At 43.3% G+C, this 27,397-nt stretch overlaps 1 protein-coding gene across 1 annotated transcript in view; it reads right to left on the bottom strand.

Moving 5' to 3' along the window:
* Positions 1-875: 875 nt before the first annotated feature.
* The window catches only part of CHAT (choline O-acetyltransferase), a 56,243-nt gene continuing 29,721 nt past the window's right edge, over positions 876-27,397 (bottom strand). Inside the window, exons 7-14 of the mRNA XM_049790774.1 lie at positions 19,656-19,825; positions 16,132-16,232; positions 15,776-15,904; positions 13,553-13,675; positions 8,053-8,194; positions 7,857-7,919; positions 4,225-4,362; positions 876-2,623 (exon numbers count right to left, since the gene is read on the bottom strand). Coding sequence (XP_049646731.1) covers positions 2,354-2,623; positions 4,225-4,362; positions 7,857-7,919; positions 8,053-8,194; positions 13,553-13,675; positions 15,776-15,904; positions 16,132-16,232; positions 19,656-19,825 — 1,136 coding nt within the window. The 3' untranslated portion in view covers positions 876-2,353. The remainder of the gene's footprint in view (positions 2,624-4,224; positions 4,363-7,856; positions 7,920-8,052; positions 8,195-13,552; positions 13,676-15,775; positions 15,905-16,131; positions 16,233-19,655; positions 19,826-27,397) is intronic.

Raw genomic sequence — 27,397 nt, 5'->3', positions numbered from 1 at the left:
CCTTACCCCACTCTGGTTTAAGAAATTTTTTTATTTGTTTGTTTTTGAGCCACACCCGATGGTGCTCAGGGATTACTCTTGGTTATGCGCTCAGAAATTGCTCCTCCTGGCTGGTGGACTATATGGGACGCCAAGGGATCGAACCGAGGTCCATCCTAGACTAGCGCCCACAAGACAGACCCCTTACTGCTTGCACTACTGCTCCAGCCCCCTGCTTAAGGAATTTTTATAGCATTTCTGAATAGAAACAATGGCCAACACAATTTTTCTCAGCATTACTCTTTATTGTATAGACTTACAGTTCTTGAATAATTTGAATAGAATGTTTTCAATATATAAGTCTCTAGTCATACATATATTTCTTTAAAGCACAAAACTATAACTTAAAATTAAAGACTGTAAATATGCACATACATATTGCCATACATCTTGAACTATTTCTTTTAAAAAAATAGAACTCAAATATCAACTTTATATATTTTGGCAACTTAGCAGTAATGTAAGGTGGCCACATACATTATTATGATGCATTATTGTCCCCAAATGACTGTCTTCAGGTTTCATATTTCATCTCGTTGGGGACACTGGGCATAATCTCTTTTTCCAGAACTCCACAGAAATGCTCATGAGCATAGCTTGGCACCGTCTTTGTGAAAGACTAAGTGTATCCACATGTGTTTGGAGGGGGAAGACCAGCTTCCAGCCCTATCCTCTGAGAAGGGCAGTATTCTTCCCTGTCCAGATCCACCATTTACTTTTCTCAAAGTCCTTATAGTTCAGGGTTGAGATCCAAATTTACTGCTTTCTTTCCATATACTTGAACAATAATAGCTTTGAGTTTGACTCAAAGCTATCAGATCCATGTTAAGAATTTTAAAAGAGTCACCTAAACATTGCCTGCTCCCAGGGTAATGACATCTTCATCCTCGTAATTAACTCTGGGCCCACCAACAGATACAAGGACTTCAACCAGGTCCTCCAGTCTTCCCAAAGTGACAAACTCATTCTTGTCTTCATCTGCCAATGGAAACAACTGATTCTCTAAGCAGGGTCAATATTAGTGGGGCTGTCTACCCAGAAATCTATGGAAGGAGTCTGGAAAAGAGCACTGTTCTCTACTGTGGTCATTTGTGGAAAAGAATATAAGTGAGTCTGAGTGAAATTATAGCAGGTTGTCTGAAGCTCCCTAAATATTCTTGGGACTCTTGAATTGCTCAAGGGAGCAGGAAGGTAGACATTGCAGGGGGAGAAAGGTAGACAAGGGTGCAGAGAGGCACGTCCATTTGTCCAATGGCTTTGAAGGAGCAGTGCAAGGATCATCCTCAATTTAAAACCATAGGTTCAAGAAATTCATGGCTTGAGACTTTGTGTTTTCAGAGTTGAGTAAGTTCACAGTGTGATTGATCCCCCGGCCCCACCCCCGATACAGGTCATAGTGCTGGGTTCAGAGCAGGAAGGGATGTATGGGGTGGAGCATTCTCTTTTCAGGAAAATTCTATAGGGAGCAAAGCCACTGGAGTTTGGAAAGGGACTTTCTGAAGTTATTCCATTTCTAAATAATGGAAGTGATGCTATTCTCAGGGAAGCAGACAGGATCTCCTCTATGCCATTGAGTAATTGTGCACGGCATGGGGACACACAAGCAGCAACTATCTCAGGATAATTGCAGAAAAAAATTCCAGTCTGGGATAGCCCAACTAGAGATGACTGGGAGGTGACAAGGAGAAATTTCCAAGCTTATTGGAAATAGAACACAAACACTGTTTGCTTGAATGAACTCTATTTCCAATGAGCTTGGGCTGGGCTCTGTATATGCATGCACATAAGAATGGTGGCAGGTTGCTTACAAGATTGTATGGCTCAGTGTCCATCATCCTGAATGGCATAATCAAACCTCTGCTTTAAATTTACAGTAGAGGTTCCAATTACTCCCTAAAAGATGGGGAACATGGTTTTTTCCTTTAGGATTCACTTAGGAGTACCGTATGTAATGGGGTGACACACTCATTGGTTGGGTATGAGTTACCTGAACTAGTTAGGGCATGATAGGGGAAAAGAACAAAAATATTAGCTTTCAGGTCTTGGAGGGAAGAGTACATGGACCTTTCTTACCTCCGGGAGTCCACTTCCACAACAGTCTATGCTCTATGTCCATACTGAGAGTTGCTAGGTAAAGAAAAAGATCCACACTCAGGGATTCTTTTCTCTAACTTTCAATGCCTCCAGATGTTCTGTGCTGGACCCTGAGAACTAGGAGCTACAGAAAACCAGGGTTAGGGTTGGCAAGCAAGGATTTCATAGGGTCTGGAGGCAACAGAATGCTTTGTGGGGAGGTGAATCCTAGTTCCAGGGGTCAGGATTGGTGGTCCTGACTGAGCCTTGCTGCTTTTTCTTTTGTTGCAGGTGGCTTGCCTGGGGCCTCTAGGGATAGATTGCAAAGGTCTCTCATTTCCAGGAGGCTTGCTTCCACCCCTTCTGAAAACTTGGTAGAGGAGGTCTCTCTGCAGCCATGAAAGCTGGAGATGCAGAAAAGGATGCTCTCTGCCTGTGGGTTGTAGCAGGTTCCATACCCATTTGGCACCACAGGTCCATAGCAGCAAAACATGTCCATGGTGGTAGGCACCTGCAGGGAGAAGACAGGTTAGCTGCTGCTTTCTATGAAAGGTAGTCCACCCCTCATCCCCCAGGAGCTTGACTAGAAGGCTGAGCATACTTACACCTTGGGTCCTTCTCTGTGGAAATTCTAACTTTGACTATTTCTCACCTGGGGATTTGGCTGAATTCACCAAATCAACCAACTGCTTCAGCACAATAGCCACAGCCAGAGGCATAAAAACAAACTCATCTAACTGCAGGGTGCCAGAAGCTGAGGGAAGGCAAAGTCACTCCCTGGTGTGAGATCTGCTCCTCATGTGGTTTGGGAAGTTCTCCCAATGACCTGATTTTGGGTCAGAGACATAGCCCTTCATTCATCTGGGGCCCACTAAAGGCATGAAAGCAGTCAGGGTAATTTACTCAGTGGCACCCTGGTGGCTCTTAATACTTAAGACATGTCCCAGAGGTACCTGTTTATAATGGGAGAAAATTGGGCCCATCTTCTCTGCATCCTTAATTACTGTCCGTTGTGCCTGGCTGCTCAGTGTCTCCTGATAGCCTAGCCATGCACCATTACTCAGTGGTGGGCATCGCAAAGCTGCCATCAATTGAAATTTTAGAGAGGCACCTAATATGTCTTGAATTCAGAGTACCAAGGTTTTGTCACCTGAGTTACACACCTAGAAACTGTTTTGGAAGGCAAATTTTCATTTCCAGGTGAAAAAAAATCATCATGTCTCAGGTGAATTGTACTAGCTGAGCTTAGGAGAGAAAGAGAGTACATAGGTGGGCAGGTGTGGAGCAGAATTTGTGGCGCAGAATTTGTTTGAGATCTACAGGTTTCTGGTGCAGTGTGCTAGGGCCTTCACTTCTGACACTGGCCCTTTTAATGGGACAGAAGAAACCATTTGTCTTGCTAATAGAGTCACCTCTTTGTCAGATAAATTTGCCATGCAATAGCTGAAGGCCATAAAGCCATTCCAAAGCACATTTTGCCCATGGATGGTTTCCTAAAGAATTTATGTTGTGCTCTGCCCTCCATGTCTACAAACTCACTGGTAATGACAAAATCAAATTACTGAGTGGGCTTTTATCCTCAAGCACAACTTTGTTACTGCCTTTTATTGCCCACATCAAATGAGGCTCAGACAAGGTGTAGTTTTAGTAAACTGATGATTGTTGGTGGCATATGTTTTTCTCCCTGCATTGCCTTTCTTGAATGCTGTGGTTCCTAAACTTATTTGGCCTACCATCTCCTTTTAAGGAAACACACACACACACACACACACACACACACAGCACACACTTTCTCCATGCCTCCCACCATCCCAACACCTTTCCAATCTACCTTTTGTCTAAGATTGAAAGGTTTCCTAATATCCTAGTTAAAATTCAAGACCTAATGCTCTCACCCATTTCTTCCAGGTAAAGTCTGTGATGATTCCCATTTATAGATTGAGAAGCCAGTGTTTGGGACACTTAGATCATTTTTTGTATGGCCATGAAGCTAGAAAGTAATCAAGCCATCACTGCTTCACTCCAACCAGTGGACCACTGTCACTGAGCTCTTTAGAAAAGCCACTAGTTACATTAGTAGCCTTGTCTTGATTGACATTGTGTGAACCATACCTGGCTGGTAGAGAGGATGAATTGGTTGCTCATCAAATATGTTTCATCTGTGAACATCTCTGGAGGTTCTTTGCACACTTCCCGGGCCAGTTCTCGCAGCCCCAACAGATGATTGTCAATGGCCATTCCTGTGATGGCCTGGGTGTCAGGTACAATGAAAGAGAATAGAAAATGAGACAAGGTCTCCCATGGCCTCCTTGCAAGTCAACCATGACAATAATAATGTCAATAACCAACCCTGTGTAGCTGCTACCCCCACCTCATGAAATATGGTTGGACAGCTACTTTAAGTGATTGCTTGGCCTGTGGTCTCAGCTTCTTGGGTCCGTGCACATTTTTACATGTTCAGGGTGAATGCAGAACAGGTTAGGTTCTAACATATAGACACACCTAAGTTTTAAGTTGGTGAGTCTGAGACCCATACTTCCTCCTGGTGTGATCACTGCTAACCTATAGAACCTCAGTGAAAGGAACAGGGTTTCACTTAGTGGATGAGGATTGGTCTTGGCCTAGAGATGGCTGAGCTTCAGGAAGAATTGCTCCAAGCTGTCATTGAAAGATTTTCATGGAAACCACTACTTTCTCCTTGAGCAGAAGTCCAGAGGGGCAGAAGATGTTAAGGTCTGTTTCTTATTCCTGGCGCTATTTCACAGGCCCACAATAAGTTCAACTATACATAATCAACAAAACCATTTTGAGAGGGGAACCAGACATCTAAACAGAGGCTTATCTAATATTTTCAAATCAAATGAAAAAAGCATCTTTATCAGCAAATTGCTTCTTAGGAGCTTAGATAATAGCTTTTCTGTGAGAAAATAGCCCAAGAATGTGGCTGAAAGTTAGCCAGCAGGGCATTGCCTGAATTTTGCTATAGGCCATGTACTTAGCTTGCACTGGTTTTGCTTAGATTTCATACTTATTAAGGGAAACTTTGGGGGCAGATGGAGACTTGGGGAGAACCCCTGGCCTATAATAATAACCTCTGAATCATTGTCAGTGTAATTGTATAAAGCCTTGAAGGTTTTTGAATTCTGTAGGAAAACAGACTGTGAAATCTTACACAGGAAGTAAATCCTCACAAGGAACTTAGTTCGGGTGGTGAAGTGTGTTTTGGAGTGTGACAGCTGTTTTTTTTGGATTGAAAATGAATGCCAGAAGATGGCACCACTGTCTCCAAATGTACATAAATGTAAGCTGGAGGTTAGAACTAAGTTTATTTTAGCTGTACCCATTGGCATAGAGTGGGATAACTCTGAGTCCATCTAGGACATGGAATGCATAGTTAATTCCTGTGTTCCCTTTCATTGACTTGCTGATTTCTGTGGGTCTCTAGAGGAACCATTTCTGTAGTGTAACTACCACCCTATTCTCACCTTCTCTGAATTCACTGGAGAAATAGCTTGGTTTGACTTTGTTTATATCAGGGCCACAATAATTAATGAAAATAATAACTCATCTTTTGGGTCAAAGAGGTTAAGATTTTTGCCTTCCATGTGACCTACCCTGACTCAATTAATTAATTAATTAATTAATTAATGAAAATAATAACTCATCTTTTGGGTCAAAGAGATTAAGATTTTTGCCTTCCATGTGACCTACCCTGACTCAATCCCGAGGACCACTTATGATCCATAGAATACCACCAGGAATGATCCCTGAGTGTAGAGCCAAACCTGGCACAGTCAGTTAGGCCCTAGAACCAAAATAAAATATACTAGTAACTAATAATTAAAATAAATAAAATACTAGTAATTATTAGAAATAAGTTTCTAATAATCTAAGCAATTCTAAGTAATTTATCAACTTTGTCTCTCCTCTCTTTTCTTGCTTTTTTATGTGTGATTATTCTCTGGATATAATAAATAGCTCTCTACTTGGGATTTTTATTCAAAATTATCTTTTCCTGAGTGCTTTGGGCATAAGATCTCTTGATTTTGGGGCCAAAGGTGTTTATTTCCAATTTCTTTCATATTTTGCTGTGCCCACTCAAGCGACAATTGACACACACACATTTTTTTCTTAGTGTATTTTCCATCTCTGGAGAAAAAAATGAGAGCATACTAAACCTTCGGCTATTGCATTAATGACTTTTAGGTGATACAATAAGTTTCACAAATATAACTACTAATGAACTCTCTTCCCTTCTTCCATTTTTTTAATTCTCTGTTTTCTTTCTATTTCTTAATAACTTTGCTTTTTGTCAACCTGAAACAAATGTATTATATTAGTCCTCCCTTTTACTTGTGTTTTTTATTTTTATTTTTTTATTTTCAGGCCATGTATAGCAATATTCAGGGTTATTCCTGGCTCTGCATTCAGGAATCACTTATTGGCAGTGCTTTGGGGATCATATAGGGTGATCAAACCCAGGACAGTAGCATGCAAGGCAAGCACCCTCCCCATTGCTATCCTATTGCTCTATCCATAAGCCCTTTACCCCAACCTTCTTAATGTAACCTATTTGTTTTGTCAGTCTTTGTGGTAATTTATCTAGACTTTATCTTCCAATCCTTCCCTTACATTTTTTTCTACTTATTTCCCCCTAGAATTTCTTTTCTTTCCTTTCTTTCAGTGTTCAATGGACGAGCACCTCTTTATCTTTTAAGTCTCATATAAAGCACCATTTTCTCTGAGAAGTCTTCCCAGCTTTCCCAATTAGAAGAACCAGATTATCCATCACTATGACCTCTTTAGGGTTGTTTTTGTGTATTGGAAACAAGGCCCTTCATGTAAGGGCCTCTTCTCTTCATTAGACCAAACACTCTTGAAAGACAGATCATTTCTACTTTCCTAGTACTCAATATTTTGCCTGACCTAATGCAGGGAAACAAACAAACAAAAAGGAAACACCAAAATCAGGAGAGTGAATTTGATTTTCCCAAATGGAATATTTAACTGTCCTGATGAATGAGGGACCTAGCAACTGGATTAGAGAAATGCTGTTCAGCTTTGTACTGTACTTTCTTTCAAATACACAGAATAAAATTAAGTTAGTTCTTTTTCATAAATTACAAAATCCTTCCAAGACTCCATCAGAATGCTTTGTATTCAGTATATTTATCACCAACCCAAGTAGTAGCTTATTCTTCCTTGTTTGTAGGCAAATGAAGGCTTTGAAGTACTAGGAAATAAACAATTTTCCTAAACTAGGGAAACATTTCCCTTACAATTTTGACTTCACTATTAATTTCCAGAAAAATAGTTTTTATTTGCAGGCAGATTAAATAAACAGAAAATGAAAAGGCAAAACCAGCCCTGAGTAGCAACAGATACTGCCTCATGGGCACGTAGGTCAGGCAATATTGACCTCTACCATTTGCCAAACCTGGTACCTCTTTTCATATTTCACTGTTATATATGCTATACAGTGATACCCATATTTAGTGCTTTTGTTATCACTATTGATTTTGCAAAAGACATTCCTGTGTTCTTGTAATGTCTGTGCAAATAGCAGGGATAGTATGCATTACCTGGATTCTAAATTTCAGAACCAGGCTATGAGAGGTGGGGTGGCCTTGCTAAGCTACCAGGCAGTTGGGCACTCAGCTCTCAACTGGGGAGAGAAGGAAAGATTGTGCCAACATTTGTAAGTCTGGGCACAGTTCAGGGCAACTTACAGTCAATCTACTTACCATGACTGTGTACTCTGTCTGAGCTCTGATAGCATTCCTCAGAAGCAGCAGTTTTTCTGCATCCTAAAAACAGGGCAGAGAGATGGTAACAGGGCTGGAAGAGGATGCTCAGTCACTGAGTGGAGAAGCACAATGTATCAGAACTAAGCAACCAGTGAGCCCAGCACTTCCTTTCCAACCGAGCAGTGAGACCTACCGGCACCGAAGCCTTGTGGTCAGTGACAGCTTTCACAAAACTCAGAGCCTCAGGAGTTGCTGATCGAATGTTGTCTACCCGCCCCTCCTGGAATCGGCGGATGGACGCGCTCTCATAGGTGGGCACAAGCCTCCGATGCAGCCTGCAGGCAATGAAGAATGATTGGAAATGGAAATGCCATCTCAGGGATCCTCAACACCTGGAGAAAAATAGCCTCAGCTACCTTTATGTTTACAGTCGTGACTCGACGTGGGGTCATATATCATTTTAATGTTAATAGAATTCTCCAGGAGATCCTCAAAGATGAATGTCGGGGAAACTCTATGTGGAAGACAACATACACTTTCCTTCTTCTTCTGGCATTATTTTATTTAAAAATAAATTTCCAATGAGGTGGTAAATCTAGAATTTTTTTAATGTAATCTGATGAGTGTTTGATAAATAGCACTGAGTGGAGTAATTGTGTAATTAATCATTCAGACCCTTAAGGGAATATCATGTTATTGGAAACAATTCAAGTTTGGTCTCTGAAGCGAGGCAGGGAGGGGGCGTTGGTGAACAAGAAGGAAGAGAACAACACAGACCCACCCTCTGGGATGCCGGGCTTGCCTCAGACCTGTAGGCTCTACAAGTGGACCTTGTAGATGCAGCAGTTGCATGCCCACCCACCAGGGAAAGCCTCTATCTTTGGTTAGTGACTATTTCTAGGCTTGACTCCCTGGCTAGCACACTCCAAGAAAGGTACTTGGTAGTTTAAGGAATGGCTTAAGGAAAAGATACAGAATTCAGAGAGGGGTGATAAGTGCTTGAAGTTTATACACAGCAATTTATGAACCTGAATCTCAGCCTCTACACTGATGGGAGCAGGGGGGTGTGGCATAGAATAGAGGGAAACCAAGTCTAACTTGGCACACAGCTTGGCACCACTTTGCTTGAAAAGCAGGTGAAGAAACTTCCTGTCCACTTACATTATATTTCCCTCAAGACTGACTTCTGTAGCCTGATTCCTGTTTCTCTGTGGTCCTTGGAGGCAAAATCACACCGAGTACCAAAATAGATGACAATCAGTGGCCATTGATCAACCCCAATTTAGGCAGCTTCTGTTAGTATCTAAAATCTGATTTAGAAACAACTGCTTATTCTGATTCTATAATCTTTTTTTTTTTTTTTTTGGTTTTTGGGCCACACCCAGCGGTGCTCAGGGGTTACTCCTGGCTGTCTGCTTAGAAATAGCTCCTGGCAGGCACCAGGGACCATGTGGGACAGCAGGATTCGAACCAACCACCTTTGGTCCTGGATCGGCTGCTTGCAAGGCAAATGCCGCTGTGCTATCTCTCCGGGCCCCTGATTCTATAATCTAACTTTGCTGACAGGCTCAAGTTTTAAGGTACAAAGACTAGGCCTAGAAGAACAGCCAGTTTCTAGAACCAGACCACAGGGGCAAATACCAGGAAATACCACAAGCAGCAACAGACAACCTGTCAGATGACTTCCACACCTGCCAGATGACATCCACATCTTGCCAGATGACATTTGCACCCTGGTGTTGTGACAAAATCACTGATCAGGGTAGGGTCAGTAAAATAATAATCCCATTAAAATGTTTACATACACAACACCCTGGGTCTGATACCACACCCTGAATCTGGAAGTTCATGATATCCCATAAGCCCACCCAGGCCATTCGTCTAATGCAACACTAACTCTACAACCAATCTTAGCCATTTGGCTGATGCAACTTTGTACTCAACTACTCAGAGGTGGGAATCCCCTAGACTGAAGTCCTAGGTTGTAAAATGATACCAAGCTTTCAACTCCAAACAGAGGTGTTTCCCCAATTTCCTCCTACCTAAAATCTCTTCTTCTGATATGGAAAAGCCCACCTGGATCACACTGCCCTGCCCCTTCCTGATGGATTTTGTTCTGATAATAAAGAGAAGTAGTTCCGGTTTTGGGCAGAGACAGAGAGAGCATGAGGCAAAAGTTCACGGATACCATGACTATCTTTTCTTGACTGGCTTGGCATTATTTCTTTGCTGCTACCCTGGTTCAGATCCATCAGTCTAAGGGATTAGAAACAGAGTTTGAGGTAAGATCACAGCCCATGGATTTTGGGGGGGGGGGGCATGGGCACACTTGGTGAAGTTCAGGGGTTATTTCTGGCTATGCACTCAGAAATCACTCCTGGCAGACACTGGAAATCCAACCCAGATCTGTCCTGGGCTGTGCTATCAATCCAACCCCTAACCCATAGATTTTTATTTTATAACTGGCCCTCAAACAGTGACCAAGGACCCAGAACCAGAGAAGAACCCCCAGTGATGGTGAGTGCCTTGACCCTCTAGTGGCTAATCATCTTTATGACCTCCTTGAACTAAACTGAGTATGCAGAACCCATCACCAGAGCATTGGTGCTCATGGTGCCTGATCTGAACATGGCAGAGGCCCCTTCAGGTGAGACAGAAGCAGACAGTGAAGGGGAGAGAGCTGAAGACTCTGAGCAGCATCCTAGAAGCCAGCACAGAAGGTGGAGATAAAGAATCCAAGCCCAGCCGAAGCTCAACTATCGAGAAGCTACTTTCAGAACATCTGCAAACTTTCTTCTAGATTAATCTATTGATCCTATTTGCATCAGCCATTATATTTCTGGTTAAACTGTGTGTTCTCCCTGTATTAGATTTTATAGCTACTGTTTTGTTCTATGCCCTACTGCAAACAAGAAATTTTGTATCCAGCATTAGTGGTTTCATATTAATTTGCACAATTCTGGGGAAATGCATAATGATAGATTTTAAAAGTTCTCAGGTATCCCAGAGAATGTTTCCCAATTGCTATGGTGTTTGATTGTGTTTATTATTTAGCAACTTATTCTCAAATTATATCTGCAAAAATATTCTAGTGTCTTTATCCACATAAGCCAATGAAAAAGAAACTTGGATGCTACAAACTCTATACATACTCATTACAAAAATGTTTTAGCAAACTTATTTTCAAACTGTATATATGTATATATATATCTGCAGAAATATTTTTTGATACTTTTGTTTAAGAAAGTTTATGAAAAGAAACTGGATGGTTCTAGACCATGTTCTAGAACTCATATTACAGTGCTCAGTAAAAGAATGTTTTAAGAAATTTCAAATTAAGTGTATCGCAGAAAGGTGCTAGTGTTTATGTTCAGAGAAATCCATAAAAAATATCATAAGGTATATAAGACAAAGATATGGAAAAATCTAAATGTTCCATGAATCATGTACACAATTTAAACTTTGACAATGCAGCCGCCAACTTTTACTGTACCTATGCAAAATAACAACTATTTTTATAAGTTCTGATTTGGGGTTCCCGCCTCTGGCAGAGAAATGTAGAATCAAACTTTTATAAATTCTCTCTCTCTTTTTCTCTCTCTTCTTTGTTATAAATATAAAGGGTGAAGAAGCTAGATGTGTATCAGCCTAGGACGAACCCCAGATCAATCCACCGGTGTCCCATATGTTCCTTCAAGCCAGGAGTGATTTCTGAGTACATAGCCAGGAGTAACCCCTGAGCGTTTGAGTGTGACCCAAAAACCAAAATAATAAAAATAAAATATAAAGGGTAAAATGTAAGATGATACCAAGCTTTCAACCCCAAACAAAAATGTTCCCTCAACTTTCTCCTTCCTAAAATTTTTTTCTTTGATATGTAAAAGCCCACCTGGATTACCTGACCTTTCCTCTCCTGGTATTGAAAATTGGTTTGAATAAAGAAAGGGAGTTCTGGGTTGGGGCAGAGGCAGAGAGAATATAGGCAAAAGGCCTCAGATGCCATGATGATCCTTTTTTGAGTGGGTTGGTATTATTTCTTCACTGCTACCCTGGTTCTTTATACCTCATGGTATATATTTTGGGGTCTCTAATCCTTAAGAAGTGGTAGATCCCAGCATGCTGGGATAAACTCCCTTGCTTATGCATTACTACACTGTCTCTCTGTGGTCTTTTGGGTGGTGGATTCCGCATCTGTACCTAACACTTCTAGAAGTGAGGATGATCTAGCTGCATGCAACACCCTGTCATCCCTAAGGTTGGTTTGACTGATCTGGTTAACTAGGTAGATATTCCTTTCCTCCCTCACAGCTCCATGGACAGAGCTGCAACTAGAAAATTTTTTCCAAACTCTAGATCTGGCCTCTAGTCACTCTGGCTAATGATCATTTAGTGGTTTCCCCATCTATTCTGTGACTCAGTTCCTGATGCTTACTCAGTACCTGGCATAAAAGAGACCCAGAGTATTAAGCTTGGGGAATATTATGATACCCAGAATATCAGTGTGGGGGGAAAACTCAACATGCCAATGAACTAGGAAGCTCACACAAAAAACAATTGTCAGGGAAGAGAAAGAAAATAGGGCCTGCAGAGAGTTCTGTGGAAGTATGCCAACCTTGGAGGCAGGCAGGAGGCGGGAGGCCAATTTCATGACCAACAGTGTAGTCACTGGGATGCAAGGCACCACAATCAAGTGCGCTAACATCATAACCAGGTGTGTGTGTGTGTGTGAGTACTACAACCAACCCTGCAAAGTCCCAGTAAAGGTAGCAAAAAAGAACAAGGGTATATGCAAGCCCTGGGCATTGCAATGAAGGGACTTTTTAAAATTTCTATATTAAAAAAAAAAGAAAAGAAAATTCTAAGTGATAGAGAAATAACTGGTGACAAGGTGCTTGACTGACTGCAGAGTGAAGTTCTGGAGGTAGGAGTGAGCTCTGATAGGGCAGGCCCTGGGCAATGCCCTTCCCACCAACTTTTCTAAGAATGAACTTTGGTCTAAGGAGGGGTGAGGCACTGTCTCTGATTTGCATATTTCAAAGTTCATGATTCATGAAGACAGGGGGACAGTTGGTAGGAATGGAAGCCAAGACTCCTGAGAACAATGTTGACAGTAACCAAGCCTGAGACAAGAGAACTCAGGAGGGGTCAGTGGTAGTAGAAAAAGTGAGAGAAGAAAGATGTATACAAGAGACTTTTGGAGAACTGACAGAAGAGTTTGAAGATGAGGGACAGGTCAGGGAGAGTCTTAAAATGTCACACTTGTTCCAATGGGGAGATGTTGGCTCCATTTTCTTAGGAAGGAAAAACAGACAAAGGCAACAGCAACACCAGCAGGTCCTTGAGGACAGGGTGAGTTAGGAAAAGGAGTGCCTGACCTCTTGATTTTTCTTTTTTGAAAGTCAAACTCTTCTATTTAAAACAACTACACATGCAGAGTGCAAAGAGTAAATGTGGAGTGCCAGGCATTTCTCTGTGATCCCCTGACTGCAAAATTCCTCCTCTTTTCTGAGTTTGGATTCACTCCCTGAAACCAGGTCAGGTGACATGACATCCTTTCTTGCCCCTTTCCCTAGTTAACTCCTCCCCCCCTCATTCTTCAGGCCCCTGGAAAAGGTTCCCTCCATCCTGGATGCTCCCAGGTCCTAGAAGGATGCATGTATGTCCTGGCAGTTCAGGACCAGATTCTGTCTCACCTATAAAAAGTCAGCTGGAGGGCCACCTGAATAAAGGCATCAGGACTGCATTTCTGCTTCTTAATGAACGTTTTCCCATAGCTGTCAAATTTATAAACAATGAAGTCAAGATTCTTCACGATGCTGTGGAAGAACAAGAGAGGCTTTTATTAAAGGCAAGCTTAAGTACATGCATCAGGTATTTAACTGTATGGTTGATCTAGACTCTCTTGCTAGGTGGCTGAGAACTCAGACCCTGATCCCAGTGAAATAAGCCCTGGTAAGGAAGAGTTACAGAGCACACCAGAGGCCACAACCAGGGTTACTTGGAACTGGTGATTAAACTTGTCTGGGCTGGATGGTGGCCCTGCTTTTGCATGGGGTGGCATAAATTTGACTGCAGGGGAAGACCTGGGGGTCATCAGAGATCTGAGGCCTGCAGTCTATAAAAGAATGAGTTCATTCATTTGACACATCTGGGAAGAGCTATCCAGATCCAGATCCTCATTCATTCTATTGTCATTCAAGCTATCCTGCCAGACCCAGATAATCCCTCTTAGCAGGGGAAAAATCTGTTTCTCAGATGGTTATAAGACTTGTTTCCTTACTGGGGCTAATCCTTGTTTTCTGGAAGGAAAAGACTGGGGACTGGTCACTGATCTTGTTGCCATGATTGATTCTGAAAGTGCTCCCAAGAGTCTCCCATGAGCCACTGTCAAAATTCCCTAGGTCTCCAATGAAATGCTTAGGCATGACTCCAGGTCTTCTAGCTGTTCCATATTTTACAGTTCCCTCCTCCTGAATGAGTCTGAATTCTGAGTCAACTTCCACACTCAGTCCACATTGACCCATGGTCTCTGAATAGGCTGAGATCAGTCACAGAGACACCTGGAAACCACTTGCCCAAGTTCTGCTCACACAGACACCCTTCCATAAATGGCTCCTGTTTCCCTAGCCACTGATCCCTTTTGGGGCCTCCAAAAGTAAGATGCAAGGAGTTTAGGATCAGCAGGGATCACCTTAGACCTATTAGAATCCTTGCTAATGAACAGGCTTGGTCCTCCATCAAGCATACCAAGTAACTCTACAAATAGGGTACTTATACTAAGAATTGGCTGTAAGGTCAGGTATTAAACCATTTTCAATATGATTATCCAAGACATTTCTCCCTCAAGAAAAGTAAGTCAAATATCAACAGCTGTTGGGGGTTTCATCCTGGGCATCTGAGTCTGATAACATCTTGTCATGCCCATCTGCACTTCCCCAAACCCCACAGTTTACTTACTGGCTCTCTCATAAATGATGTACAATATCCTCCAGGGGTTCTCACTGGTTTTGGGCCCCTGTATAATAAAAACAGTGAAGTTCTGCACACTGCAATGCTACCCTCTTTATAGTACTACAAATGTGGCCATTCTCCAAACTAGCCTTGGAACAATTTGCCTTGCTTCCTCTTCTCTAGCTGCCTGTAACACAAACTCAGGCCTCTTTCTGCAAAGACCACCTCCATTGCCCTGACAGAATGTAGTTCCTTGTTCTCTTTGAATTCAGGCACTGACTGCATGTTCTGGTCTGGGGGTCTATACCAGTCTCAAGTACAGAGGGCAGACCCCAGAGCACATTCATAGCTATGTCTTCAGAACTTGACCTCACCAGAGCTCAGAAAATATTGAATTTATGAATGAATGAATGAATGAATGGGTTTGTATCACTTACTCAATGAGGGAAGGAATGACAAAGGTCCAGATCTAGTTGCCATGCCATCCAGTCCATGGCTCTCTGCACCTTGTTACACCACCAACCTTGACCCACCAAGGTAGCCCACTGCCATCCCTCATACTTGGATCCCGTTAGCACTTGGAATGTCTTCCACCCTTAGAAAGACACTCCCTGCCAAACTGCAGTGTGAAGTCAAGCAAATAACATGGATTCAAATGGCCTATTCAAACAAGTTGTTTATATTTTTGCCAAAGGCAGGGAGATTTGCCCCACCTCAACTCAGGTGAGACCTGTGGAAAAGAAAAACTCTGCTTTTGCATTTTATGAAAATGAGGAACACTAGGGCAAGGTTATTTCCCCAGAGCTACAGCGTCCTTTTGTTTGATTATGTTTCCATCAGGTGAGTGAGGAAAGCAAGAGGAGCTGGACACTGGAAACTGCCAGACTGCTTCATCAACCAGAGCAGGGGAGGGGGGTGGGTGATCCTCAAATCACTACCCCAAAGACAGTTGGGCTTCTCCTCACCATTGAAGTTTTTCTGCCGAGGAGGCCAAAAGACCTTGAATTTCTGGAGAGCACTTCCACCTCAGCCTTCTGGGGGCCGGCAGCTCGCTGACTGAGTCTGCTCGAACCAGCTTCTTGCTGCTCTTCGTCCTGGAGGCACACAGGAGAACTGTGCCACATATCCAACATCCCTTTGGGCCCCAAAACTATGGCATGGTCCTTCCCTCCTCTGAGAAAGGCTAGGATGTTGGCTTTTACAATTATCTTTGCCTGAAACAGTCCCAGCATTGCAGCCCCTATAAACACCACCATTTTCCAGACTCCACCCCCATTGTGCTGTCTGGCTTTAATCAAGAGGGCCCCACTGGTGGACTCACATGTGTTTGAGCAGGTGCTCTGTACACTGCACCAGGACGATGCCATCAAATGGAGAGTGTTCACATATCACCCCACATGTGCCATCTCGGCCCACCACAAACTGCAGAGGAAGAAGAGAACAAGTATCCAGGAGAAGTGGCATTACAAACCAGTCCCTTGGCTCCAGCCCAATTATGCAATTATGCCATCCCTTTCCCGGAAAAACTCTGGATAGTGAAGGTAGAAGAATCCTTCAGGGCATAAATTAGGACCATAATCCTGTACCATCTTGTGTGGTCATGTATCCTAGGCCCTGTGTAAGAAGATAGCATTAGTCTTAGGCTTAAGATTTAGAGACTTGTGCATTCAAATAAGCTTTCAATAATGTAGTTGAAAAAAAATTAGTTATCCCATTTGGATGGGGGCAGATTCCCTGGGAAAAATTAAGTGAGTTGTGATTAAAAGCAAAGGGACAGACTTGTTCTCCAAATCAGAGACCCAGCTTGATGTTTTGCCATTGCCACCTGCCAGATTGGAGAGCTTCCAACAAATGCTTCCACTCTTATGTTTCAGCTTACTCTTATTTAAAGCAGGTTCAATAAGGCCCAGCTCACAGGACTGGTATTAAAAAATCAATAAGAAGCAATATAAAAGGCACATAGGAGCCGTGGAGATGTCTCACTATCTTTATGAAGACTATATGTAGCTGATGGAGAAGAGAAACAGAGCACCAAAGGACTGGAAGAGAGTTTTAGAAGGATGAGATCTGATTATTTGTGTTTGATTTTCTTTTCTTGTGCAGTACATAAAGGGGTTCTGTAGTGCTACTGGGAGGACCATTTGGCACCAGCAATCAAATCCAGAGCCTTTGCATCCCAGGCATGTGCTTCATTCCCTAGAGCCATCTCCTCAATTTTTATATCTGATTCTTAAATCATAGCCTTAATAAAATGGGGCTGCATTTATGGGGCTGCCCAGGAGATGCCCCCAAAATGCCAGTAAAGCCAAAAGCCAACCAAGAAATGTCCTATTCTGAAAGACTCACTGACACTTCTTCCAGGCTACAACACACACACACACACACACACACACACACACACACACACACACACACACACACACACCTGAGCCAACTTCATGTTTCCCCAACCTCTCCTGTAGAATGCTAATTGCCCGAATCTCTTTTAGGGTGTTGGGGGGATTAGACTACATCTGGTGGTGCTCAGGGTATTCTCCTGGCTCTGTACTAAGGGACCACTCCTGGCAGGGCTTGAAGAATCCTATATGGTGCTAAAGATTAAACCCAGATCAGGCACATCCAAGGCAAACAGGTTTACCTGCTCTATTACTTCTTGGGTTTGTTACCTACATCTTAACTACACTTTTTTTTTTTTTTTTTTTTTTTTGGTGTTTGAGGCACACCCGGCGGTGCTCAGGGTTTACTCCTGGCTCTGAGCTCAGAAAAAGCTCCTGGCAGGCTCAGGGGACCATATGGGATGCCGGGATTTGAATCGCTGCCCATCCTGGGTCGGCTGTGTGCAAGGCAAATGCCCCACCACTGTGCTATCTCTCTGGCCCTTTACTCCATTTCTATTACATTATTTATTTAAAAAAAATAATTGCCCAGGGAAGTGGCCTCCCCTGTAGTACTCAGAGTCCCAGGATTTCATTCCTAGCTTCACAAGGTGGACCTGACATAGTACTTGCTTGAGTCCTGCAGATACTGTGGGCTATGTTGAGCCATTGGGGCTACACCTGGCAATGCTTGGCAAGTCAGGTAGTATTGGAGACCAAACTTGAGACCTTGAGCATGCAAGGTCTTTTGAGCTCTATTTCAGCCCTTTACTTCCATCTTCAAGCTAATTTTCTATAGACTTTCTCTTAAAACTCATTCCTCCCAGGCTCCCTCCTCTACTTCCCCAGGTTCCCCTGCCTCTCTGGCCTGAGATAAATTTTGATCCTTTCTATTCTTTGGTATCCTTAGCTCACCCAACAATAAAGAGCCAGGCATGGAGAGACAAGAAGGGAGAGCTGGGCTTGTTCACACATTAGTGCCTACCAGCCCGTGTCACAGAAATAAAGGCAGGGAAAGTGTGTCTTTTAAAGCCATTACCAAGCCTTGTTATGCTGCAGGTCCTATATCTCCATTAGATTGTTTTAATCCCACTGCAACTCAATGAAAGATTGCATGCCATTAGCACCACAGTGGAGGGGAAAACAGCCAGCGCAGTAGCCAGAACATTTATGAGCAATAGCAGAATCAATATGCAAACTAGTGAAAAGGTAACCTGCTGAATGCAGAAGACAGATGAGAAAAAAAAGAAAAAATGCCTAGAATATTGCCCAGAAAATACTTAGCAATGTGATGACATTGAACTGCAGCATGGAGAGGGGTTGTTTGCTGCAGCATATGGCCATGGGGAAAGCCATGATACTCTCAACAGATGAGAGCAGATCAGCACTAGCATGTGAGAAAAGCAGGATGGAGGGACCAAGCAAAGGGGACAGTGGCTTCACGCCCATCTACATCAGTACTTTCTCGTTTCTGGGCTGATATCATGCGAATGACAGCTAACTGTCTTGTTTCATTTTGATACTAGGCTGCCTGTATCTTCCTGAGATGAAGAAAGTGTGTCCTTATAGCCAGAGCATGGCAATATGGGCCAGGGGGAGGGAGGGAGGGAGAAAAGTAAAAAGGGAAGGAGAGAGAGAGAGAGAGAGAGAGAGAGAGAGAGAGAGAGAGAGAGAGAGAGAGAGAGAGAGAGAGAGAGAGAGAGAGAGAGAGAAGTGGAATTAAGATACTGGCCAGGGGCCCGGCAGTGGCGCTAGAGGTAAGGTGCCTGCCTTGCCTGCACTAGCCTTGGACAGACCGCGGTTCAATCCCCCGGTGTCCCATATGGTCCCCCAAGCCAGGAGCAACTTCTGAGCACATAGCCAGGAGTAACCCCTGAGCATTACCGGGTGTGGCCCAAAAACCAAAAAAAAAAAAAAAAAAAAAAGATACTGGCCTCACATACAGTCAACCTAGATTTAATCTGATCCCCAACATTGTTTATGAACCCTGAACACTGCCAAGTTCAGAATCAAGTCAGATTCCTGAGCACAGAATTAGGAGTGATCCCTGAGCACAGAACCAGGAGTGGGCTTTGTGATCAGCTAGATATGGTCCAAACACACACACACACACACACACACACACACACACACACACACACACACACACACACACACACACGGTTTTATTTTCAGAGATGTTTCTGGACATTGGACATTATTGTCAATATTTGTTTAAGTGTCAATATTTAACTTCCCATTACAACGTGTAATGAGAAATAAACCCTAGACCTGACCCTGACACCATCCTCTCCACCAGCAACAGCATGGCTACAAGAAGATTCCAGAGTTTGAGACAGAGCTGACCACTTGCTCCAGGGCATATCGTCAGCACTTTCTGCTGCTCCCCCCACCCCCCGATGCAGCCTCTTGACTGACAGAGGCCAGAGTGGGCCTGCCACACACAAGCACGGGGGCCTAGCAGTCTTACCTGCAGAGATTTGTCATACCAGCGGTTTGCCCCGTTCTTGCTGCAGCCTCCTCCATGCAGGAGCTGGAGCGCCCTGTTGGTTTGGCTGAGCTCCATGCCTCCAGGGGCATCCAGGCACACCAGGCAGATGCAGCGCTCAATCATATCCAGGGAGTCCCGGTTGGTGGAATCTGCTGGGCAGGCAAGCAAGGCGTTAGCATCTACCCTGCCTTGGGTGGGGCAGTGATCCCTGCCATAGAGTCCCACAAACCATAGGCAGGCACCCACACAGACACCAAGATGTGAAGCCAGTCCTGACATCTCCCTCCAGTGGATTGTGAAGACTGCTCAGAGCTTCTGGGCGACAACTGGGTTCAGCTGACCCTTATAGTCCCTACAAGCATGTAACTGCCCTTGGCGGTGGTCAGTTTTACTTCCATGTGTGCTCACTTGCTCAGTGGTCCTACCTGAGGAGGAGACTGGTATGGAAACTTCCCCATGGTCATTAGACCTTCAAGTCTACCTAAACCAGGGGAGGAACTCCAATTCCCTCATTTCTAACAGCACCCCACTCAAACTACAACAGGCAACTAAGGTATGTTTGTTGTTTTCAATGAGGAATTTTGCAGTTGTTATTGAGGGGCCATGCCTGGCACTGATCAGGGGGTTACTCTGTGCCTTGAAGGCCTTCTTAGAGGTGCTCAGGGAACTAGTTAATGCTAGGACTCTCATATGCAAAGCCTGGACTCAAACCCATTGAGTTCTCTCTCTCTCTCTCTCTCTCTCTCTCTCTCTCTCTCTCTCTCTCTCTCTCTCTCTCTCTCTCTCTTTCTCTCTCTCCTCTCTCTCTTCCTAGCTGCCAATATTATTTATAGACATGAAAATCTGGAGAAAAGAAAGAAGAGTACTATTTTTCTTCACCCATTTCCCCAGATGCTATTTGATGCAGAGAATAGTGGGTGACAAGGCTGCCCAAACCCTGTCCAGAGGACACAGCCAGAGCTGTTTCTGGCACCTGAAATGATCAGGATGAAAAGCCACCAAAATGTGTAGGAGACAGTTACCAAGGGGGCTCGACTTCTCCATGGGAGATAGCTGGACTTCCTCCTTGAACAGAGATGGACCAGCCAGATCTGGTCCTCTACCAAGGGCAGTGAGAATGAAAAGCTTTCACAGTGGGAACTAACAGGACCAAGGCTAATGCTGGTGTAGAATGCACCAGCCTAGAGACATTAATGTGGTGATTTAATTTATTCTCTTTCATCTTGAACAGAGAATGGATATTTAGGGCCCAATAATGAGGGCTGCTCATCACCCAGAGACCCTGACCTCTGGGTTGGATGTTATTACAGAATCAGGTCCTGGGTGACTCTATAATCTCTTCCTAGAAAGTTCTATGCATAGGAAAATGAGGTTGTCGTATTTGGAAGCCAAGAAGTACTATGTGGTCAAGATTGCTATTACATCTCCCTGTCTACATTCTACCTTTCATCACAGAATTTGTATTTTCTAGCTGGACATACAATCACAACTAAAGCTACATTTTCAGGCTCTCTTATTGCCAGGGGTAACTATGTGAATGAGCAGTGAGTCTAAATTTTGCCAACAATCTAGGAACATTATTAGAAAGCTTCCCAAAAACCTTCTTAGATAATTAGCATCTACCCTTTGCCCTTCTTCCCAGTTTCTTTTCAGCTTGGTGCCTAGAACACAACTATCATGGCCAGAGATCTGTTTTAGGCTACAACAGATAGGACCCACAAGTTTAAAACATGAGGTAAGAATTCTATCCATTACATTTAGTTCTGGATTGTTCATTTCTAATGAGTTCCAAGGGTTAGGAGTGAGGAAAAGAGAAGCGTGTATCCTTTAAACCACTATTATGTTGGGTTTTATGTCACATGTTGTCAAATTTAATGCTAATTTATAACTTAAGCCATCTGATTATGCTGGGTTCATATTCACACATTGCAAAAAAGTGTCCAGTACTTAGAAGCTGTACCCTTTGATTGACTGATTATCTCACTTATTTAAGTTCCTTGGTCTCTGGAAGAATTCAAGTTCAAGATACCTGGCTAAATAACCCAGAATATTCTCTTTGTTAGAGGGAGTATTCTGGGGTGTCAGAGACCTTCTAACTTGGCAGAACTGCTCTTTTATCACCAGTAAGCACTTGTTGGGCCTGGTTCTGAGTGACCATTTCTTGTGGGTAGTTTTGTGTCCCTCAATTTGGAATCAAGGCATTCAGCCACACATAGGCCTCTCCATCCTCTTCCCTTAGCCAGGGGACCCTGCTGATTGCTGAGATGAAATTCCTCTTTGTGCATGTTCTTTCTCCTAGTGGGAGGGGGGACTTCTCATTCTGAGTTCAAAATCAAAAGCTCTTTCTCTCCCATCATCTCTGTTAGTAACCTCAGGAAAGGTGGGAACAGGGGTGTCTTCTATATTGTGTTTAGGGCTCTCGTAGTTTCATCAGCCAGGCCCTGCCTGTTCTCCCCACTTAAAGGTTCAGATGATTCTCTAGGCTCATGAGAGGTCACTGGGAAAGTTCTTGTGTGGAAGAAACTGAGATCCCTGGCACCCCCCCTCCACCATTTTTGCAGCTTCTCTGAGGAAGAAGACACTCTCATGGCAGGCTTCCCCTGGGGAAGGAGGGCAAGTAGCAGGTGAGTTCCTCCTGGTGTCCTCCATTTCTCATTCCTGTCCAGTGAGGATTGGGGGAGCATATGCTTTCAAGAGCCCTCTTAATTCCTAGGGTAACAGAATGACTTACAACCTTTCCAATGACCAGGAGCAGTCCAGGCAGTCATGCTCCAGGGATGGGGATGTCTAGAGGTCAATGACCTTTGGACATCTTTTTCTCTGCTCTGTACACAAAGGAGAGTAATGTCACCTCCTTTGGGATCCTATTGCCCACAAAATAGAACACCACCCCTGGTCCTCCAAGGCTGGGAGGATCTTACCTGAATCCTGGTCTGAATTTCACACCTGCCTCATGCTGCTTCATTCCATCACCATCACTCTGGCTATTTTGAAACCGGGCAACTCCTTTGCATACCAAAGCCCTACCTGTGAGAACCTCTATCAGTTCTCACCTGCCCCTTAGGACTCTTTATGCCTGAATTACACTGGCACATGAGGAATCTCAGTTCTGTTCATCAGGCTGAGTCCGGGACTGAATGGCATTTCCGTGTCACTGCCTTATACTAGTGTGTGATCCTGCCACTGCTGCCAACCTTCAACAGCCTGACCAGGCCAGCCCTTAAGGGTCCTCAGTTTCTGCCCTTAGACTATGAAAAGCTCAGTCCAGCTCAGGACTCTGAAGAGAGTGTCTTTGTTTGATAATGGACTTGTTGTATAGGTCCAGGAGAGACTCAGGGTCCAGAGGAGCCCTGTTGACTAATGAGAAAGACCCAGGATCCATAGGGGATTGGAACACCACTGCTTTTAGGGACATGGATCTTCATGAATTGAAAGAAGGGAGAAGATGGAGATGGGGAGATGGTGCCTGACTTTCTGTAAAGCTTCTCATTCTATCTCTCTCTGATCTAGTAGGTGCCATTGGGTTTTCTGGGGCTGGATGATGGTTTTAGAGCATGGGAATATAACCTGATTTGGATGAGATTCAAGTTGACAGAGAGGATGGAGGAAGCAACTGTGTGTGGGGAAACAGTCTGAGGACTGGGAGAACTTCCCCTTGTGAGTAAATAGAATCGCTCCAACTCCAGTCCAAGTACCACATCTTGATCCTATTGACCAGGCCTTAGTAAAACCCTAGAGCTTTGACTTTGTATTGGCCTCCAAAAAGGTTTCCTTAGAATAGCCCCAAGGTCAACACTCTGTAGAAGGTGCATAAAGACCTGCTCAATCAAGGGGACAGGAGAGGAAGAGATTTGACACAATGAGGCATCAAGACAGGGTGCAAAAAAAAAACATGATTCCCAGACATCAGAGTCCAAGCTACATTTAGGCTGTGGGGAACACTCGAGGAGGGACTGAGCTATCACCAGCATAGGCGGGATGCTCAGAGACCCAGAGCTCAGCGCCAACCACCAGGAACCAGGTGCTGGCTCATTAGACAGAGTGAAATGGGAACAAGACTGAAAAACCAGGGGTACCAGGTGGCCTTGCAAATGAACGCCGGGCATCTGAGGAGCTGATCAGTCAAACGCTGACAAGTTTATCATGTAAGGCAGAAAATGAACTACACCCAAATCTATCCCCCATGACTCCAGCCTAAACGTAATGGAAACATGGAGTGGTGGGCTGGAGGCACACGGCAGGAGCCGTTTGTCTTGTGACATCTTCATCGAGCACCAGGGTGGCTCATCTAATGTGGCAAATCAATCTTCCTCAAGGAGCCCCTGCTTAATAGTGAGCAGTCAGAGTTGAATAATAGGAGGAGTTTGCTCCACCATCCCTGCCAGGAGAACGGCAGACATTCCAGAGGCTTCAAGGCCGTGAAGAGCCCAGGAGCTTCTGTCAGTGAGGGGATGAGAGCTTACAAACTGAGGTAAGTGAGGATGAGAGGAGCACAGCAGCCCTTAGGAAGGCTAGAGAAATCTCAGGTGTTGCTTTCCAATATACACTCCCAGTCACCTGTGTATGCACACAGACCCAGATAGACAAGACCTGTTCTGACACACACCTTCTTTGGTCTTTTTCCTGGGCAGAACAACTAGGTCAATAGAAATATAATTTCTCCCCTACAGGGTCCAACCAAGTGAAGGCACTGGGTTCCTTCTCAGAGGCTTCAGGTGTCAATCCTGAAACCAATGTTTTCCAGGTGAAGAAATTTTATCTCTTTTGAGGAAGTAAAGACAGCATCACACATTTCTTGTGCTTGCCCCTTTTTTAGCTTTTGGAAGTAACTTTCACTGGCCAATTTATATACCCTTGGCCATCCACAGATATCACAAGTTTGAAAAACATTGACTTATCGGGCATTTCTAGGGCCTCAGTCCCAAGAGACTATGATTATTCCAACAAAAGTTATTTCTTTTTCAATGAAGCCTTGCTTTTGTAAATGAGAATGTTCCCTCTGACTTAGATACAAAAGCCTCTTTTGAAGGGCTCAGTAAGGTGGTAGCTACTTCTAGGAACTTCAACTGAATTTTACTTCACTCCTTTCTATTGAAAACCATGGACATTGTCTTTAAAACAAATATAAACAGATTATAAAAGAGTAAAAGTGATGGCAAATCTAAGAGCCCAAAGAAAAAGATAATGATGGGTTCCCAGGCTTATGTGGATTGAACTATGTTCTGCTCTTGCCTCCTAAAATTTATATATTAAAGTTCTAGCCCCCATTGTTACTATTTTCAAAAATATGACCTTTAAAAAGGAAATTAGGGGCCAGGGTAATAGCACAGTGGATAGGGAGTTTGCTTTGCATGATGCCAACTAGGGACAGACCTGGGTTTGATCCCCGGCATCTCATATGATAACCTGAGCCTTCCAGGAGTGATTTCTGAGTGCAGAGCCAGGAGTCACCCCTGAGCACCACTGGTTGTGTCCCAAATCTCCCCAAATAAAAAAAGGTAGTATGTTGTTATGGTAGCCCTAGAAATTAATGCACTGGGTTTTCTTTGACCTAAACATCTTATATTTGAATTTGATATAGCAGAAACATAAGAAACATAAATAGGTATAGATAAAAAACAAACAAACAAACAACAAATGCTTACCATCTTTAGCTGAAGGACCAGGTCTGCCTAGCAAGACAGACCATTTCTGGATAATACTCTTGCTTCTGGCAAAGGCCACATGGAACGCCTATCCTTCTATTATAGTCTGAGATGAGTCGAGTCATCTTAACTTCTGGTATCAGGGAAGGAATGTTCTTGGTTGGAAGCTGGGACTTCCATTATTGCTGTGCAGTAAATTTGCCAATATAAATATATATCCCTGGGCACGCATTAGAAGAGACTATGTGGGGTGCTTGAATTTCTATCTCTGACCACCACAAGGAGCATTTTCTCTTGGAGTGTCAATACAGGCCACACAAGAAACCTAAATGTCTACTCCCACGTGATTATACCTAGGAAACACCAGTCTCTTTTCCTCTTCAGTGTTTGCAGTTTCAGAATACTATCAAAGAAAACCAGCTAAAACAAAGCCTAAATAAACTCCAGAAGAATTAGGGCAGGGTACTGGCCTTAAAAGTGGACAACTCAGGTTCAATCACTGCCACCCTGTAGTTTTTTTTTTTAACAAGTAAACTTTTTTTTATTTGGAGTAGGGTGGGGTTCACACCCAGCGGTGCTCAGGGGTTACTCCTGGCTCTGTGCCCAGAAATTGTTCCTGGCAGGCTCAGAGGACCATAAGGGATGCCAGGAATCACACCAGGGGTCCGTCCAAGGTTGGCCACGTGCAAGGCAAATGACCTACCACTGTGCTATTGCTCCAGCCCCACCGTCTGGATTTTAATAGAAAATCACTGTCATACCTACAGCCAGGGAAATTAGTAGATGCCAGTATGAATTGCAGAAATTTTAGAATTCTATATTTTAGTCATCATAAAAATGCTTTAATAACCAGTTACATTTTTGTTTTTTGGTTTTTGAGCCACACCCAGCATTGCTCAGGGGTTACTCCTGGCTGTCTGCTCAGAAATAGCTCCTGGCAGGCACGGGGGACCATATGGGACACCTGGATTTGAACCAACCACCTTTGGTCCTGGATTGGCTGCTTGCAAGGCAAAAGCCGCTGTGCTATCTCTCCGGGCCCAACCAGTTACATATTTAAAATAATTTTAAGAACTAAGAAAGTCTCAGCAGAGAGAAAGACAAACATAAATTTTAGAATAGAACAACAGAATAGCATAAACCTTGAGGGTGTACCCTTTAGCAGAATGATTTTGTTTTCTTTAGGAGAGCACACCCGGCAGTGCTCAGGGATTACTCCTAGCTCAGGAATTACTCCTGGTAGGCACAGGGGACTATATGGGATTCAGGGATTGAATGTGCAATGCAAATGCCATGTGCAAGGCAAATGCCCTACCCGCTGTACTATTGCTCCAACCATCTACAGAAGAATAAATGGGAAGAAAATAATTAGTCAACTTGCAGATGAGGCCATAAAAATTTGTCAATTTGAATAACAGAAAGAAAAATATTTTTAAATATGAACAAAGTCTAAGGGATCTTTGGGACAAAAATTGTAATAGTAATGTCACAGAGCCTCAGAAAGAAGGTAACAAGGGGCAAGACAGAAAAATATTCAGAGTAATAATTGATGCAAATATATGTTCAGAAGATATAAACTTAAAGATCCAATAAATTCAGTTAATCTCAAATAGCACAAATGCAAATACATCTACAACAAATTCCAATCAAACTGTTGAAAACTGTTGAAGACAGAAATGATCCTGAAAATAGAGATAATTGACACTTCACCTAAAGAAGAAATGTTAATTTTAATATGTTTCTTATCAAAACTCATAAGAGATGATAAGATGCAACATATTCCTTTTCTTAAGTGCTGGAAGAAGAGAACTCGGACTTTTATATCCAGCAAAATTATATTTTATGATGGTTAAAACATTTTCAGGGAGGAAAAGCTAAGAGAATTAGTCTCCAGCAAAGCCAGCACTGGTTTCAAACTGGTAAAAATGTTTTCTGGGGATTAAAACAAAACAAAACAAGACATCAAATGAGGAACATTGGAATATTAAGAAAGAATAAGGAGTAACAGAAAGAGTAAAAATTCTATTACATACATTTTAATTTTCTTTTGGAGTTTTAAAAACATGTTTCATTTAG

Source organism: Suncus etruscus, chromosome 17, assembly GCF_024139225.1.
Source record: "Suncus etruscus isolate mSunEtr1 chromosome 17, mSunEtr1.pri.cur, whole genome shotgun sequence".
Taxonomy (NCBI): Eukaryota; Metazoa; Chordata; class Mammalia; order Eulipotyphla; family Soricidae; genus Suncus; species Suncus etruscus.
The sequence above is the reverse complement of the archived record's forward strand: the minus strand, read 5'-3'. Positions and strand labels throughout refer to the sequence as shown.